Here is a 12,022-nt window from a genome sequence, read left to right as displayed (position 1 = left end):
ATTTGACCTCATGAATTCAATCAAAGTTGATATTATACCATTCCACTGCATGTTTCTCTGAACAATGATCAAGAACATCATTATTGACCTCTAGGTATTCTATCATCATAGATATCCAGGATCTCAATGACTCACCTCATGTGAAATAACCTGACTCTCTTTCTTCATCAATTTGCAGTCTTAACAAAGCTTTCAATCAGCATCTGTTTCAATGGATAGTATATATATTTGTAGATATCAAATTGTTTTGTGGTTGCAGTATACGCTATGTTGTTTGAAGGAAGGGAAATATCCTCTAGAGGAATGTGTGTAAAGGACTTTGAAAATAGATATATCTGCAAAAAATCCTTTTCTACCGTATCATCATGTGGATAATTAAATACTGCACAAGAATAGTAAAGGTGATTTGGTCAGCATTTATTTCATTCAGCATCTGTTGTGGATTTGAATGGCTCTTCATGATCTTCGGAGAAGAAGTGTGATTTGAAATGCTTTGGATAAATCCCATGTTCTCAAGCTTTTCAATGGCAATTGTATAGTCATCATCCTGCATAAAAACTATGGTGGCCTGCAGGGATGGGGAAATGATTAGCAGGAATAAGGAAGGATGAGTGATTTACAATTAAAAATATATATTCTTACCCCACAGACGATAGGAATGCCCAAATACCACATTCCGAGCGATCCCCAAGGAACTATGGCGGATGGAAACGGGTTTGTGCCGTCCCGCAAGTTAATGAATGCACCATTAAACCTGCCGACCAAGCTGGGACCTGGAAGCTGGTAAGTTGGCTTTCCTGTCAATGCAGGGCTCGAGCTAACTAATTATGTACACGAGCCATTTGCCACCTTGGGACATCTATAAATGAAGGGGTTGCACATACAACCTTAGCCACTTCTTTTTCAGCCTCTATTTGCATTCGATATTTTCGCTTGGTATGAAAGGGTTATTAGGGGGTAGGGATTGACTGTTTGATGTTGGACATCCCTTCCTCTGCCCAGCCTTTCTGCCTCTTTGGCTAATTGAATAAATCGCCCTGATGGTTGCTATGTCTAATTTCCAGTTATTCTCCAGTTGCTGTCCTGTTCGCTTCCCTCACTGTATATACATAGCTGGACGGAGGTTAGGTGTCACGTGCTAACGTCGTCCATGGAAGACAGCTGTTTGGTGTGTCGGGGAATGGGCCGGTCGGCTCTCTTCCGTGGGCGCGCTAGTGCGGAAGTGGTCCGAGCGAGAAAGTGGCGAACGACACGAACAAACAGTTTTATACCCCCCACCAAAATTCATGTGGGAGTTACCTTTTTTGTTTGCTATGGTTTTTTGTTATCAAAGTACCAGTACCCGGCTAACAAATCCTGGTGTGGGGTACAAACTGTTCGAGTTCGTTGGGTCTTCGAGTTTGCTCGGAGATACGTTCACTATGTAGGTGAGAACGGGTAGAGGACGGGTGACGGGTGAAGCAGCACGGATGAACCCTGGTACGCAAAATGCAGCGAGGGGTGCTAGTCCCGATCGTACCTGGATGGATGCGGAGGAACCGTTTGCCGGCGCGACGACAGATGACCTCCTTTGATAATCAAAATGTCACAACAAAAGATATTCATGCTTCTCACCAGAAGAAAAGAATTCTGTTGCTCTCCTCTCAGGCAGCCAGGTCAAAGCCCTTCGAAAAAACCGAAGAAAAGCCGCCTTATCCTCCAGTTGAGCATCGAGGGCTTCCATTGTCCGGGATATTGAGATAGGAGCAAGACACAAGCCAATTCCCTGGCATGGGCATCGTCAACGACTAGAATAAGAATTGCTACATCGTGTGTCAGCGAATAAACATGCCTTTTTAATCCCAGAAGTCAGCTTTTTTCTCCAGATTGTTATTTAGGAACTCAAGGGGTGGTAGTCCTGGCGAGGCAATACGCTGCGCAAGGTTAGCAGCATCATAAAGGTCGCCATCGCCATCACGGGCTGTGAAGCGTCGATTTGAATGGAGAGAAGTTCCTATGCCTGCAATCAAGCTATCATCAGCAACAAATAAATTAGTCAAATATACCACGATACATGAGGGACTGGAAAACTCGCTGTCAGACCAATACTCCAAATATCAACTGGATAACTCCACCATACATAAAGCAATGTCTCAGGAGTACGGTATCCCAAGGCATTATATCATCACCATGAGGCCCCCTTGCCAATTATAACTTCACCAAAGTCGGACAATAGCATTGGGCCTCCCTTAGGCCTTCTCAAACGTGAGATATATATTGCGATACTGGCTTTCGAGGTACTGGAGATTCGAATTCCTCTTGCTCCAGCTTTTGCATGAGATTGCTATCGTAGACGCCTAGGAGCAGGTTGCCCGGATGTATATCTATGACAGACACATCAGCAAAATAACATATATCAAATGATAAAAAAACCTAAAAGGTAAAGACGTAATACCGGTATGGGCAACCTCTCCATGGTATGTAAGAAATCCAAGGCCTGAAGGAGCTCGATAATAGTGGCTTTAACAAAATGTTTTTCAAACCCATCGGGCCGAAAATACCAACTTCATGTCACGCAGGCTCATTTGTGCAATCTCAAGGACAAGAACGATATGCTTGCCATCTGGGCCAACCGCTTCGAATGAGTCGAGCAATCTCCGTATATTATTTCGCCCTCGGTGCGAAGTATTTGCCATGCGGCGGGAAATACGATGGTAAGATGGGAGTTCACGATGAACCAATGATGTATGAACATAAACTTTGAACGCAACATAATGACGGCCTCTGCATACGTTAGTTGGGAGCCATGGTACTCAAGAACAGCGAGCCAACTAGTTGACGAGGTACCAAAGCCAAGTTTAGCTACTATTTGGTAGCAACGTGGAGAATTTCACTCAGGTGAACCGGGTAGAATCGATCAACTCGGTAGTCGGGGAGCTCCTCCTCCTCCACTGTTACCCTCTACAATCTCGAAACCGCTAATGGGAAACAATCGTGCTTTCTCTCAAGAGCCCGGCGTTTGGTCTATCACCTAGATATAAGGTAGAGAAAGATTTCAACAAGGAGCTGATAGCTGTCCATAACCTGGGGGTAGGTTCATTCTAACAGGTACAAAGGAAGTTTGATGCCCCGCCCCGATGTAAATTGTTGCGGAAGCCGCGGGCGGGACAACTGTATCCGGACGGGCATCATGGAGGTGGATTGCTCTCCTGAACGTGCACATCGCACTCTCTGCAAACCCAGGCTCGCTCGCAAGAACGCTTGCAGATGCCACCACACCACTCCCTTACAGCCTTGACGTTTCATGGAGCTTCTTGTCATTCCACCAAATAGCGAATCAATGTGATCCAAAAGCTCATCCTCGCGTTCTCCCAGCAAAAACGTAAAAGCCACTACAGTGTTGACATCCAATCCAATCTCGCGACGGCGCGGATCCTATATGTAATCAGGGTTGTCTGCCACTAGTGCAGTATTGGGACCAGAGGAGGCGCTGGCCAAAGAGTTGAGAATTGGGCGGGCACTACTCCCGTAGTGGCCCTGTCTGACATCAAAAATCAGCTTTATTATACTTGACTTCAGCTTAGCTACAAAGGAATTCGCAGCAATCTTACCTTCCTCACATACACCTCCATCGCAACCATCAAACAAGTGCAGCCACAATGATCCGACCTCCAAGGGAAATTGCGAAAGTCGTAGTGCCGAAATGACCAAAGCTATTGAAGCGGCCTAAATCTAACTGCCAGGCTGAAGGGAAATGCTGACTTGAGCCTCTAGTATGCTTCCTTCCTATACTCAATAGCATAAGCTGATCAACTTCAGCGATATATCCTGTACTCTCTCCGTCTTGAAAGAGGGGTAATCTTTAATTGCCTGGTCAAAGGCATCGAACACGAGGACATTGGACGTGTCCTATATCCATTAGGACCTTTCTGTCACTCGGGTATCCGTTTCTTTTCTGCGCTCACATGATATTGAACCATATCAACTTGCTCTTTGTCTCTGGCTTTATTCTGGTATATAAACAGATCACTGTTGCTTTAGCATTTCCCAGATCGCAGCCACCTTGAAAACTTCGCCACCACTTCCAAAAGACGTGATAAAAATTGACCATCACCGGCTCATTCCCCACATAAGATATGAGATTTCTTGATAGAGAAAGTTACATGTAAAACATGATAATGTAGCAAGGAGGTGCATGAGATGCTGATAAAAAATCGCCAACAATCTCTAAGAGAGAAAGACCAAACACCTCACTAAAGAGTCTCGCTCCTTATTTTCTTGATGAACTTCATTCATCACTTTTTCACCATCTGGATCTCTGCTGAGATAGTAATAATGCCGTCAGAATTCATGCACAACACTGTGATCAGACATACTTCCGCAATAAAGCCTTCCACTCCCTGTCCTCCTCACTACTAGGGACTGAGGTAGAGTACAACATACTCCCATCATACTCGATAGTAAGGAAATATCTCCCAGTCAGTGGTGTCAGTGACGGAGCTGTCCTTGACCACGATATTAACATTAGTGAGGTTGCCATATGTAAAGAAATAAGACATAACAGATGGCATGCAATGTCAAAGTTGTATTCATGCAGCCTCGGGTACGGTTTCTTTTTAAACCCACGCCTCTTCATATCAGCCCAGAGTTTGTCATCCAGTGGTTTAAGACTGAAGAGGCTTGGAGTCTATGACTTTGAACAAGGAAATTGGAATAAACTGGGCAGCCACCGAGTGCTTGGATATAATTGAATTAGAGCTTGTCAAGTTCTAGTAGGTACCCAGCCATCTGTCCAGCTATTCTTTCTTTTTCATTTGTGCAAAGCGTCAGATCAAACTCTGCCGAGGGGTTCGTCAGGAATACGCTTCATTTAGATAAGGTGTGTTCGCCTTCCTTTCAAGATTCGACAATGGATCTAGCGCCTACATCTTTAAGCATCAAATTTGAGCCCAATGATCAGATGCATTGATCGCCTGCTTCAAAGAACATTTTGATGTAGCTTCGGTAGTTACAATGCTTTTGGGGTTCGGTAGTCTAGTTACGCGCTGCGTAACTATTGTTCGAAGATTGTGTGATCATCTTTCGACGGAGAAATTAGAAGGGGAATTGTCATGGTGGGCTTCGATGCGTTTCGCCATCATATATGCAAGCCGGTCCCATCACTTCTCCAAACGTTTCTAGGTTAAATATACTGATACTCAAGTTACTATGAAGTAAATATTTTCTTCAAATGGACAAAACCTGCGCGAGCTGTGGAGCAAATATTAAAACGGCGAGATTTGCAGTGTCCTGAGAGAGAGCAAAGGGTGCAAACATTGACGATTTCGGAACCGGATTAATCATATAAGCGTCAACGTCACTCGTCCATCTTTGATCTTATCCAACCGAGGAATAATAAAGCCCGTGGGTAGATCCATTGTCAATGACAATTTCCACACGATGCTTCCATTCAATGTCACTGAATGAGCTGTATTAGCTATGGCTGGACGTCGGCATGTTTGTGTTTCTGCTTCGGGAATATAAACCACCCGTTTGTTGAATTAGACCACGCAGCAGAGAGATGATGGAAGGGTTTAAGTTTGCGGGGAGCTCTTCAGGGCAATGGAAAACTTTTCTTCGTCGGTGCCTTTCTGAGAGATCCGATGCCGCTGAATTTGGGCGTTTTGCGACGGTTATGCTGAATCGCCATTCCATCCCAGGGAGAAGGTTAATAGACATCATTCTAGCGGCAAGAGTTGTCACAAATGTGCCTTGGGACCCCTTAATACCGCTCTATGTGGACACCCTACACAGGCTTGGTAGCATTAAACTTGAAGATATCCTAGAGTCCCTTTTAGCGCATTCGACAGTCTCCCAGAAGCAAGCGTCTGTTCAGAATGGATCAGCCACAAAAACACCCCTCAGTACGCTGATGACCGACTACTGCGTTATCCACAATGCTACGATAGCAGCGACTTCAGGACATGCCCCAAAGACAATAGCTGAAGCCGGAAACACATTTTCTGCGCTCGCACAATGGATTTTATCTCTTCTTTCATGGAACTCAGGTCGTGAACCGGAAGGCGACCCCGCCAGCTCGCTGACAAGCTCTCCGGATGCTCTGGCCGTGTTCGAATCGCTCGGGATTTTATTTGCTGCACTTGTCAGCACTGAAAGATCAGTAAACGCTCTTTCTGCCGCTGGGACAAAAGGTACCTTTTCTATTCCTGTCACATTGGCTGTAATTGCATTTCCAACTTGGATTAATTACTGATTGTTGTTGCCCATCAGAGTGGAGAAATAAGCTAGGACAAGCTCTTTCTGAATATATTCCACTATGTGCTGGTGTATCAATTCCCCTACGTGACAGGCTCGAAGCGCTGCAAAAAGATTTTAACTTATATGGTCACGATGGAGAGAAATCTCTTGAGGATACAATGATGGAAAATGTCAATATCTCGGCTCTAGAATTTGAGTCTAACGTGCTTGACGGCGTTATCATTAATTCCAGAGCAGGGCCTTATATATATGTTAATGCCTTGGTATGCGCCTTTTTCCCCTCTCATTTATTGCTCTGCGTGTGTTAATATCGTCTTGAAGCTCGTCGGGAGACCACTGGTTGATGATAACATGGTTGTCAACTATTTAAATAACCGATATGGAGTAAGTTCTTGAAGCCCTACTTTATCAACTACACAAATCTCATGATGTCTTTCTAGGGCGATCGCATGGCACTGATTGAAGATCTTATTACTGCGGCCTTTGACGTTTTATCAAATGGGATGTATCGCAATGAGCCTAACCGCACAATGTTTATCTTCCGCTCTTTCCTAGTCAACAAGCTGCCACCATTTTTTGCCGAGATGTGTACATCTGCTATTGATCCCATCCCCATGGAGCTTTGTATCACCCGCGCCCTCAGTCGCATTGACCCCAACGCCTTTCCGTCGTTTTCGGAAATGTTCGCCATGCAAGGAAATTCTATTCTCTCGGATGTCCGACAGGAATTTTTGTTTGCCTGTGCGTTGCACAAATTGATACCCGAAGCGAGCATCGAGCGGCTTCTAGGAGAAAACCCAATGCAAACCTTGCCCGTTGGAGGACAGTTTCGAAGAGAAGATCTAGTTTCCCAAATTAATAGCAATCCTGAGCGTGCAGAACAACTTATAAATGAACTCGAGTCAATGGAAGGGAACGCTGGTGCAATAGCGGCGGCTATCACGGAAGTGAGATTTTTTTTTCTTTCTTTCTTTTTTTTCTCTTGTTGCTGCCCTGGCGTTCCTCAAAATCTGACTACATTGCCAGGTAATGCATAGTTTATGCTCAAGGAAGGAAACGATGACCCTGAAGAATATTTGCAATTCCCTCTCACGGAGGCCACTTTCATTGGACGTCATGCTTCTTTTTATTAGCCCATCAACTATCTTACAGCCCCTCTGCGCTTTGCTTGATGCCTGGAAATGGGGCGAAGAACAAGGTACACAGGATCATTCTCAGGTATGCTCTATGAAACATGCTGACAGCATATACAGGGGAAAGTCAACCGGTCTATGATGAATTCGGCAGCATATTACTACTGGTTCTTGCCTTCAAACACAAATACGGACTATCTCATTACGACTTAGGAATTTCAAACCCCGACTCGTTTGTCCTCAGGCTTCTAAACCATGGGTCCTCGAGTCAGAGACTTGAAGACTTGGATGAAAAGCAAAAAAATAATCTTGGAGCATGGATCACAGCCTTGTTCATTGCAGAAGGGATTAGCGACGATTCAATGTCATCATGCAGTCCCCAGGAGTTTTACTTCCTCGTAGCGACGCTTTTCAGCCAAAGTCTGGCGGCCTGTGAAACCGGAAAACTAGAATTTGAGACGTTGAAAGGAGGGTTTGAATGTACGTTGTTCCCGAATGAAACCATGCAAGAACGTTACTCATTTTTACAGATCTCTTAGAACCGTTCCTCTTGCCATCTCTAGTGATGGCATTAACATGGCTTGGTCATCACATTTGGGAGTCAGAAAGTGATTTGGCTACGTCGTTAAAACTTTTGCTTGCCCTCGTTAAACCAAGTTCCATATCTGGCGAAGCGCAGGAAATTCATCGCACAGTGCTATTAATAACTGCAAAGCCGCTTGAAGACCAGCTGAAGGGTGTTCGTACTAGGCATCCTTCGAGAAACGATATTAAACCCGTTCTCGAGGCTTTAGAGCCATACCACTCTTTCCAGCGGCGCAGCACAGCGCGTTACGGCGAAGTTGAAGGCTGGGCTGCGAATCCAGCAGGTGGAGGGATTGTTGCCAGCATCCGCAACACTTTTTCGTCATTTGTTTTCTGGAGCACAAGCCCTGAAATAAGCATGACGCCGCCTAGCTATACACACCGTCAGATTGTCGCCGGAATACGACTTGTAGGCGCCGTTCGCGTACTGCGAGGCATAATCGATGAGCTCAAATTGCAAGCGGAAACGGGGAGCGGTGATCTCGCCCTTGATATTGCTGCCACGCTCATATGTGCTCCCCTTGCGGAATCCTTTGCCGTAGAGCGGGCAGCATTCCATCCCGTTGATCCGTCTAAAGATTCGGTACCCCACTGTTCGATTCTCACACTCCGCGACGCACTTAGCCTTGAGCGTGAATCCATCCCCAAGTTAGTCGATAGTGACACGCTCCGTGCGGAGCTAATTGTGCGGTTAAATCGGCGAGTCGATGCGCTTACTGCTATCCCGCAGATGTCACAAGAAGTCTCAAATATCGATGTTGGCAACATCATGCAAGATATCAATTTAGAAGAGGAAAGCATGGGAATGACTAACCAAAGGCACGATCAAGGCGGTGAGCAAGCCGGTCAGCAGGATCAAGTCGCGGACGATGCAGGTGATCTCAATGACATGCTTGATGCGGCAGTGGCAGCGGCGGCTGGGGGTGATGGGGCCGGAAACGAACAGGGAATAGGTATGAGTGGAATTAGCGGGATTAGTATGACTATGGATAGTGGCATAGACGCAAGCATTGATGATGTGCTCAACGAAGCGGATATGGGAGTGGGTAATCCTGAATTTTTGGATTTGGATATGGATGGCATGTTTTAACCTGGATAGCTACCCTCACTGCATTTTGAACATAGATTTGTCCTATTTTGCGGCAGGCCGAAACCAGAACACCAGCTGTTGGGTTTACAATTTTTTATATAGTTCATCTCAATTGGAGATCGTTTAACATGCTTCGCCACTTTCTTGAACACACACGATCTCGAACACTTAGCAACAATGGCATAAAACTCCATTTGAGAACTTCATGGTTGTGAGTTTGAAAAAACTGTTAAGGAGGCTATGGAAATATGCCACCACACAGCTTTTTCTAATTCTTCTTTATTGTATTTCTCAGCGACATCTCTATGAATAATAATAGAAGAAAAGAAACATGGCACCCATGTTTTTAACCAACAAAAAGGGGAATCCTATCATAACAAATAATGCCACTTATGATTGGAAGACACACATCTCGTATTCGAATTAAAGGATTATTGGGGTATTATAACGACATATATTCATATATATACATATATATATAAATTCTTCGCTTATAAATAGGGAATCTCTATTGTCATCTAGCCTCATTAAAACTCCAACGTAATGAAAATTGTATATCTATGACATGCCAAAAAATCGTCATCCCCTCCGTCTCTCCATGCTACTTACTTACTTCCTTTCCACCAGCGCCCCGTCCTCAGCAGGCTCCAGCACCTCCCACCGACATTCGATACCATGTTGTCCGAACTGCGAAACAATGCGATCGGCTATCTGACTGAAATTAGTCGTGGCAAGGGCCAAGATTGTAGGTCCTGCACCCGAAAGGCATATCCCTAATAAACCGGGTTGGGTGGAAGGAGTCATGGAATTGAGGATTTCAGTAAGCCCTGGCACGAGGTGTTTTCGGTATGGCTGATGCACTTTGTCTTGCATTGCGAGGTAAATCATATCTGGATCTAATGGGCATTGGCTGAGGGCTGATGGGAGAAGAGTGGCGCGTTGGAGGTTAAATATCTAGAACAAAGGAGAAGAAAAAGAGCCGGTTAGCGGTAATGCGGGTAGAAAATTTTCAACGCGATGTGATGATGGCCACATACGACGTCCGCCCTCGAGTACATTTCCGGCAGGACTTCACGAGCTGTCGCTGTGGGCAGCTCGAAATTAGGTATTATCGTGATGGCCTTGATTTGTGGTGACCAGGGGAACTTTTTGTAATGGCCAATCCCGAGGGGTGGTTCTGGTGGTTTCACGCCAGTATCAATACCGCCGGCTGGTGCTGGGAGAACTTCACTCAAAGGGATCTCTTTCCAAGCTAGATCCTCTGGTCGCAATTCGTTCAGATAGGTGCCCACGAAACCGCCGTATAGGGCTGCTGCAACATTATCGGGGTGCCGCTCTTATTTATATAAATACCCTCAGTATGGATATATACACAGTTTGGGCATCGACGCAGGAAACCATATACCTATCATCAAACAGTAATCTAACATTCGAGCTTTGGTCATATTTAAGCCTCCTATTTCATTCCCCAGTATAACCCCCGCGGTAACCGCCGCTCCGCTCGAACCCAGGCCTCTTCCGAGGGGGATGGGGTTTTTGATATGAACATGAGTCTCAACAGGGAAAGCACGTTTATCGTGACATCGGAGAACATAGAGGGCAACGCGCGTGATGAGATTGACTTCCGGATCTAAGCTAACCTCCGCTTCGCTCTCGCCCTCATACGTGATTGCACAATTGAGTTGAAATTTAGAGGACGTTGTACTCCTTGTAGTAACGTGAAGCTCGAGGTAGATAGAAAGAGCCAGGCCTGTGTGAATTTTATGCCGTCAGTCCCCAATTCCTGAGAAAAATGGATGAAGGAAGCAAGTAGATCCCGACATTGCAAGGTACCACCAACCAATCACATCGAAACCTGGGCCAATATTTGCAGATGAGCAGGGTACTTTGATTGAAAAGGACATGTCTGTTCTGCGCCCCGTGGTGCCTCTAATCAGGTCCCACTATTATATTTAAATCAGTGAAAGTTGGCGAATTGCATCCGCCGTCGAGTGATAATACTGTCCTCCTGCCCCTCCATCTGAACTGGAGTTCAAGAAAAAGTTCAGCGGGGAGATAGGCTGAATCAGCAGGAATAGATCACATGACACCACCCTCGCCTGTTCTCCCGTATCTTATTATTGAGGATAGGATGGGTGATTTTTTTTATGTGTTTCAGATCCCAATGCTCTATCTAATCCTAATACCAGCTCTGATCCGCTCCTAATTCAAGATCAGCGCGCATTTGTGCTACTCGTGATGTGATGTTGGGAAATCTGTGTGATGAGCACAGTGGTAGTATGAGATGCCAGGGTCAAACTTGTGCCAGAAAATCCGAGCCCCTTGCAACTGTAACCCGCTCGAGTACCACTCCAGTGCTCGTCTCTGGGCTTTGTACTCTGGGCTTCGTTTTTCTCCCTGTCTTGTTTCCTGGTTCTGTCACTCTTTAAAAGCGATTTAACTATCTGTTGTTTCTCCATCCGACTTTTCTGAAGCTGGGCTGTACTTTTGGTTGATATAGCGTTCTCCTGTCTGTTTGCCTGATTAGTGTGTATGCGTGACAAGAAAATGAGCTACTCAGAAAGCCCCAGGCATTGATTTTCCTCTTTTTGGCCGAGGGGCTCTTGCGATAGTATGTTATGGTTTCCAAATTTCCAAACTGGCCGCGCGGATTCTTCCTCTGAGACCCCCATCTTTCCACATGCTTCAATAGGGTTGCACGTCTCATGTGAATAATATTCCTCGTGTTCGTTTCTGTTCGCTAGCAAACATGTTCCAGAGAAGTTCTCAAGTTTCCTATTGCATCCCTCTGTTTCGCTCTGAAATCTTTCCGTGGTGCGACAGCAACTCAGAGTGGTGACCGTGGGGAGGAAGAAACATATAATTTCTATGCCCGGACGATATGAATTACTAACCCGGGGTGCGATATTAGCTGGCCTATCAAACGCATCTTATAAACTTTACTAGGGATATGTAGGGTCTTGCTGAAACTGAAGTA

The 12,022-nt window shown here is 45.4% G+C and overlaps 4 protein-coding genes across 4 annotated transcripts; 1 reads left to right on the top strand and 3 right to left on the bottom strand.

The window, feature by feature from the left end:
• Nucleotides 1-1,656: 1,656 nt before the first annotated feature.
• On the bottom strand, nucleotides 1,657-2,055 carry HCBG_02278 (protein kinase; the record flags this gene model as incomplete). Its single annotated transcript, XM_045429327.1, has 3 exons — nucleotides 1,657-1,787; nucleotides 1,913-1,999; nucleotides 2,046-2,055. The coding sequence occupies 3 exons, from the start codon at nucleotides 2,053-2,055 to the stop codon at nucleotides 1,657-1,659; spliced, it is 228 nt and encodes a 75-aa protein (XP_045289222.1).
• Nucleotides 2,056-3,911: 1,856 nt separating this feature from the next.
• HCBG_02277 (uncharacterized protein) lies at nucleotides 3,912-4,519 on the bottom strand (the record flags this gene model as incomplete). Its single annotated transcript, XM_045429326.1, has 3 exons — nucleotides 3,912-3,989; nucleotides 4,234-4,300; nucleotides 4,356-4,519. The coding sequence occupies 3 exons, from the start codon at nucleotides 4,517-4,519 to the stop codon at nucleotides 3,912-3,914; spliced, it is 309 nt and encodes a 102-aa protein (XP_045289221.1).
• A 1,020-nt stretch (nucleotides 4,520-5,539) lies between these two features.
• On the top strand, nucleotides 5,540-9,096 carry HCBG_02276 (uncharacterized protein; the record flags this gene model as incomplete). The annotated part of the gene is made up of 7 exons (XM_045429325.1): nucleotides 5,540-6,170; nucleotides 6,250-6,500; nucleotides 6,559-6,621; nucleotides 6,678-7,184; nucleotides 7,264-7,435; nucleotides 7,491-7,850; nucleotides 7,901-9,096. The coding sequence occupies 7 exons, from the start codon at nucleotides 5,540-5,542 to the stop codon at nucleotides 9,043-9,045; spliced, it is 3,129 nt and encodes a 1,042-aa protein (XP_045289220.1).
• Nucleotides 9,097-9,458: 362 nt separating this feature from the next.
• On the bottom strand, nucleotides 9,459-11,022 carry HCBG_02275 (homoserine kinase; the record flags this gene model as incomplete). The annotated part of the gene is made up of 4 exons (XM_045429324.1): nucleotides 9,459-9,999; nucleotides 10,083-10,381; nucleotides 10,451-10,795; nucleotides 10,886-11,022. 4 exons carry the CDS (start codon nucleotides 10,947-10,949, stop codon nucleotides 9,655-9,657), a joined length of 1,053 nt encoding a protein of 350 aa, XP_045289219.1.
• Between the last annotated feature and the right edge of the window lie 1,000 nt (nucleotides 11,023-12,022).

The sequence above is a fragment of the Histoplasma capsulatum genome (genome assembly GCF_000150115.1).
Source record: "Histoplasma capsulatum G186AR genomic scaffold supercont2.3, whole genome shotgun sequence".
Classification (NCBI taxonomy): domain Eukaryota; kingdom Fungi; phylum Ascomycota; class Eurotiomycetes; order Onygenales; family Ajellomycetaceae; genus Histoplasma; species Histoplasma capsulatum.
The sequence above is the reverse complement of the archived record's forward strand: the minus strand, read 5'-3'. Positions and strand labels throughout refer to the sequence as shown.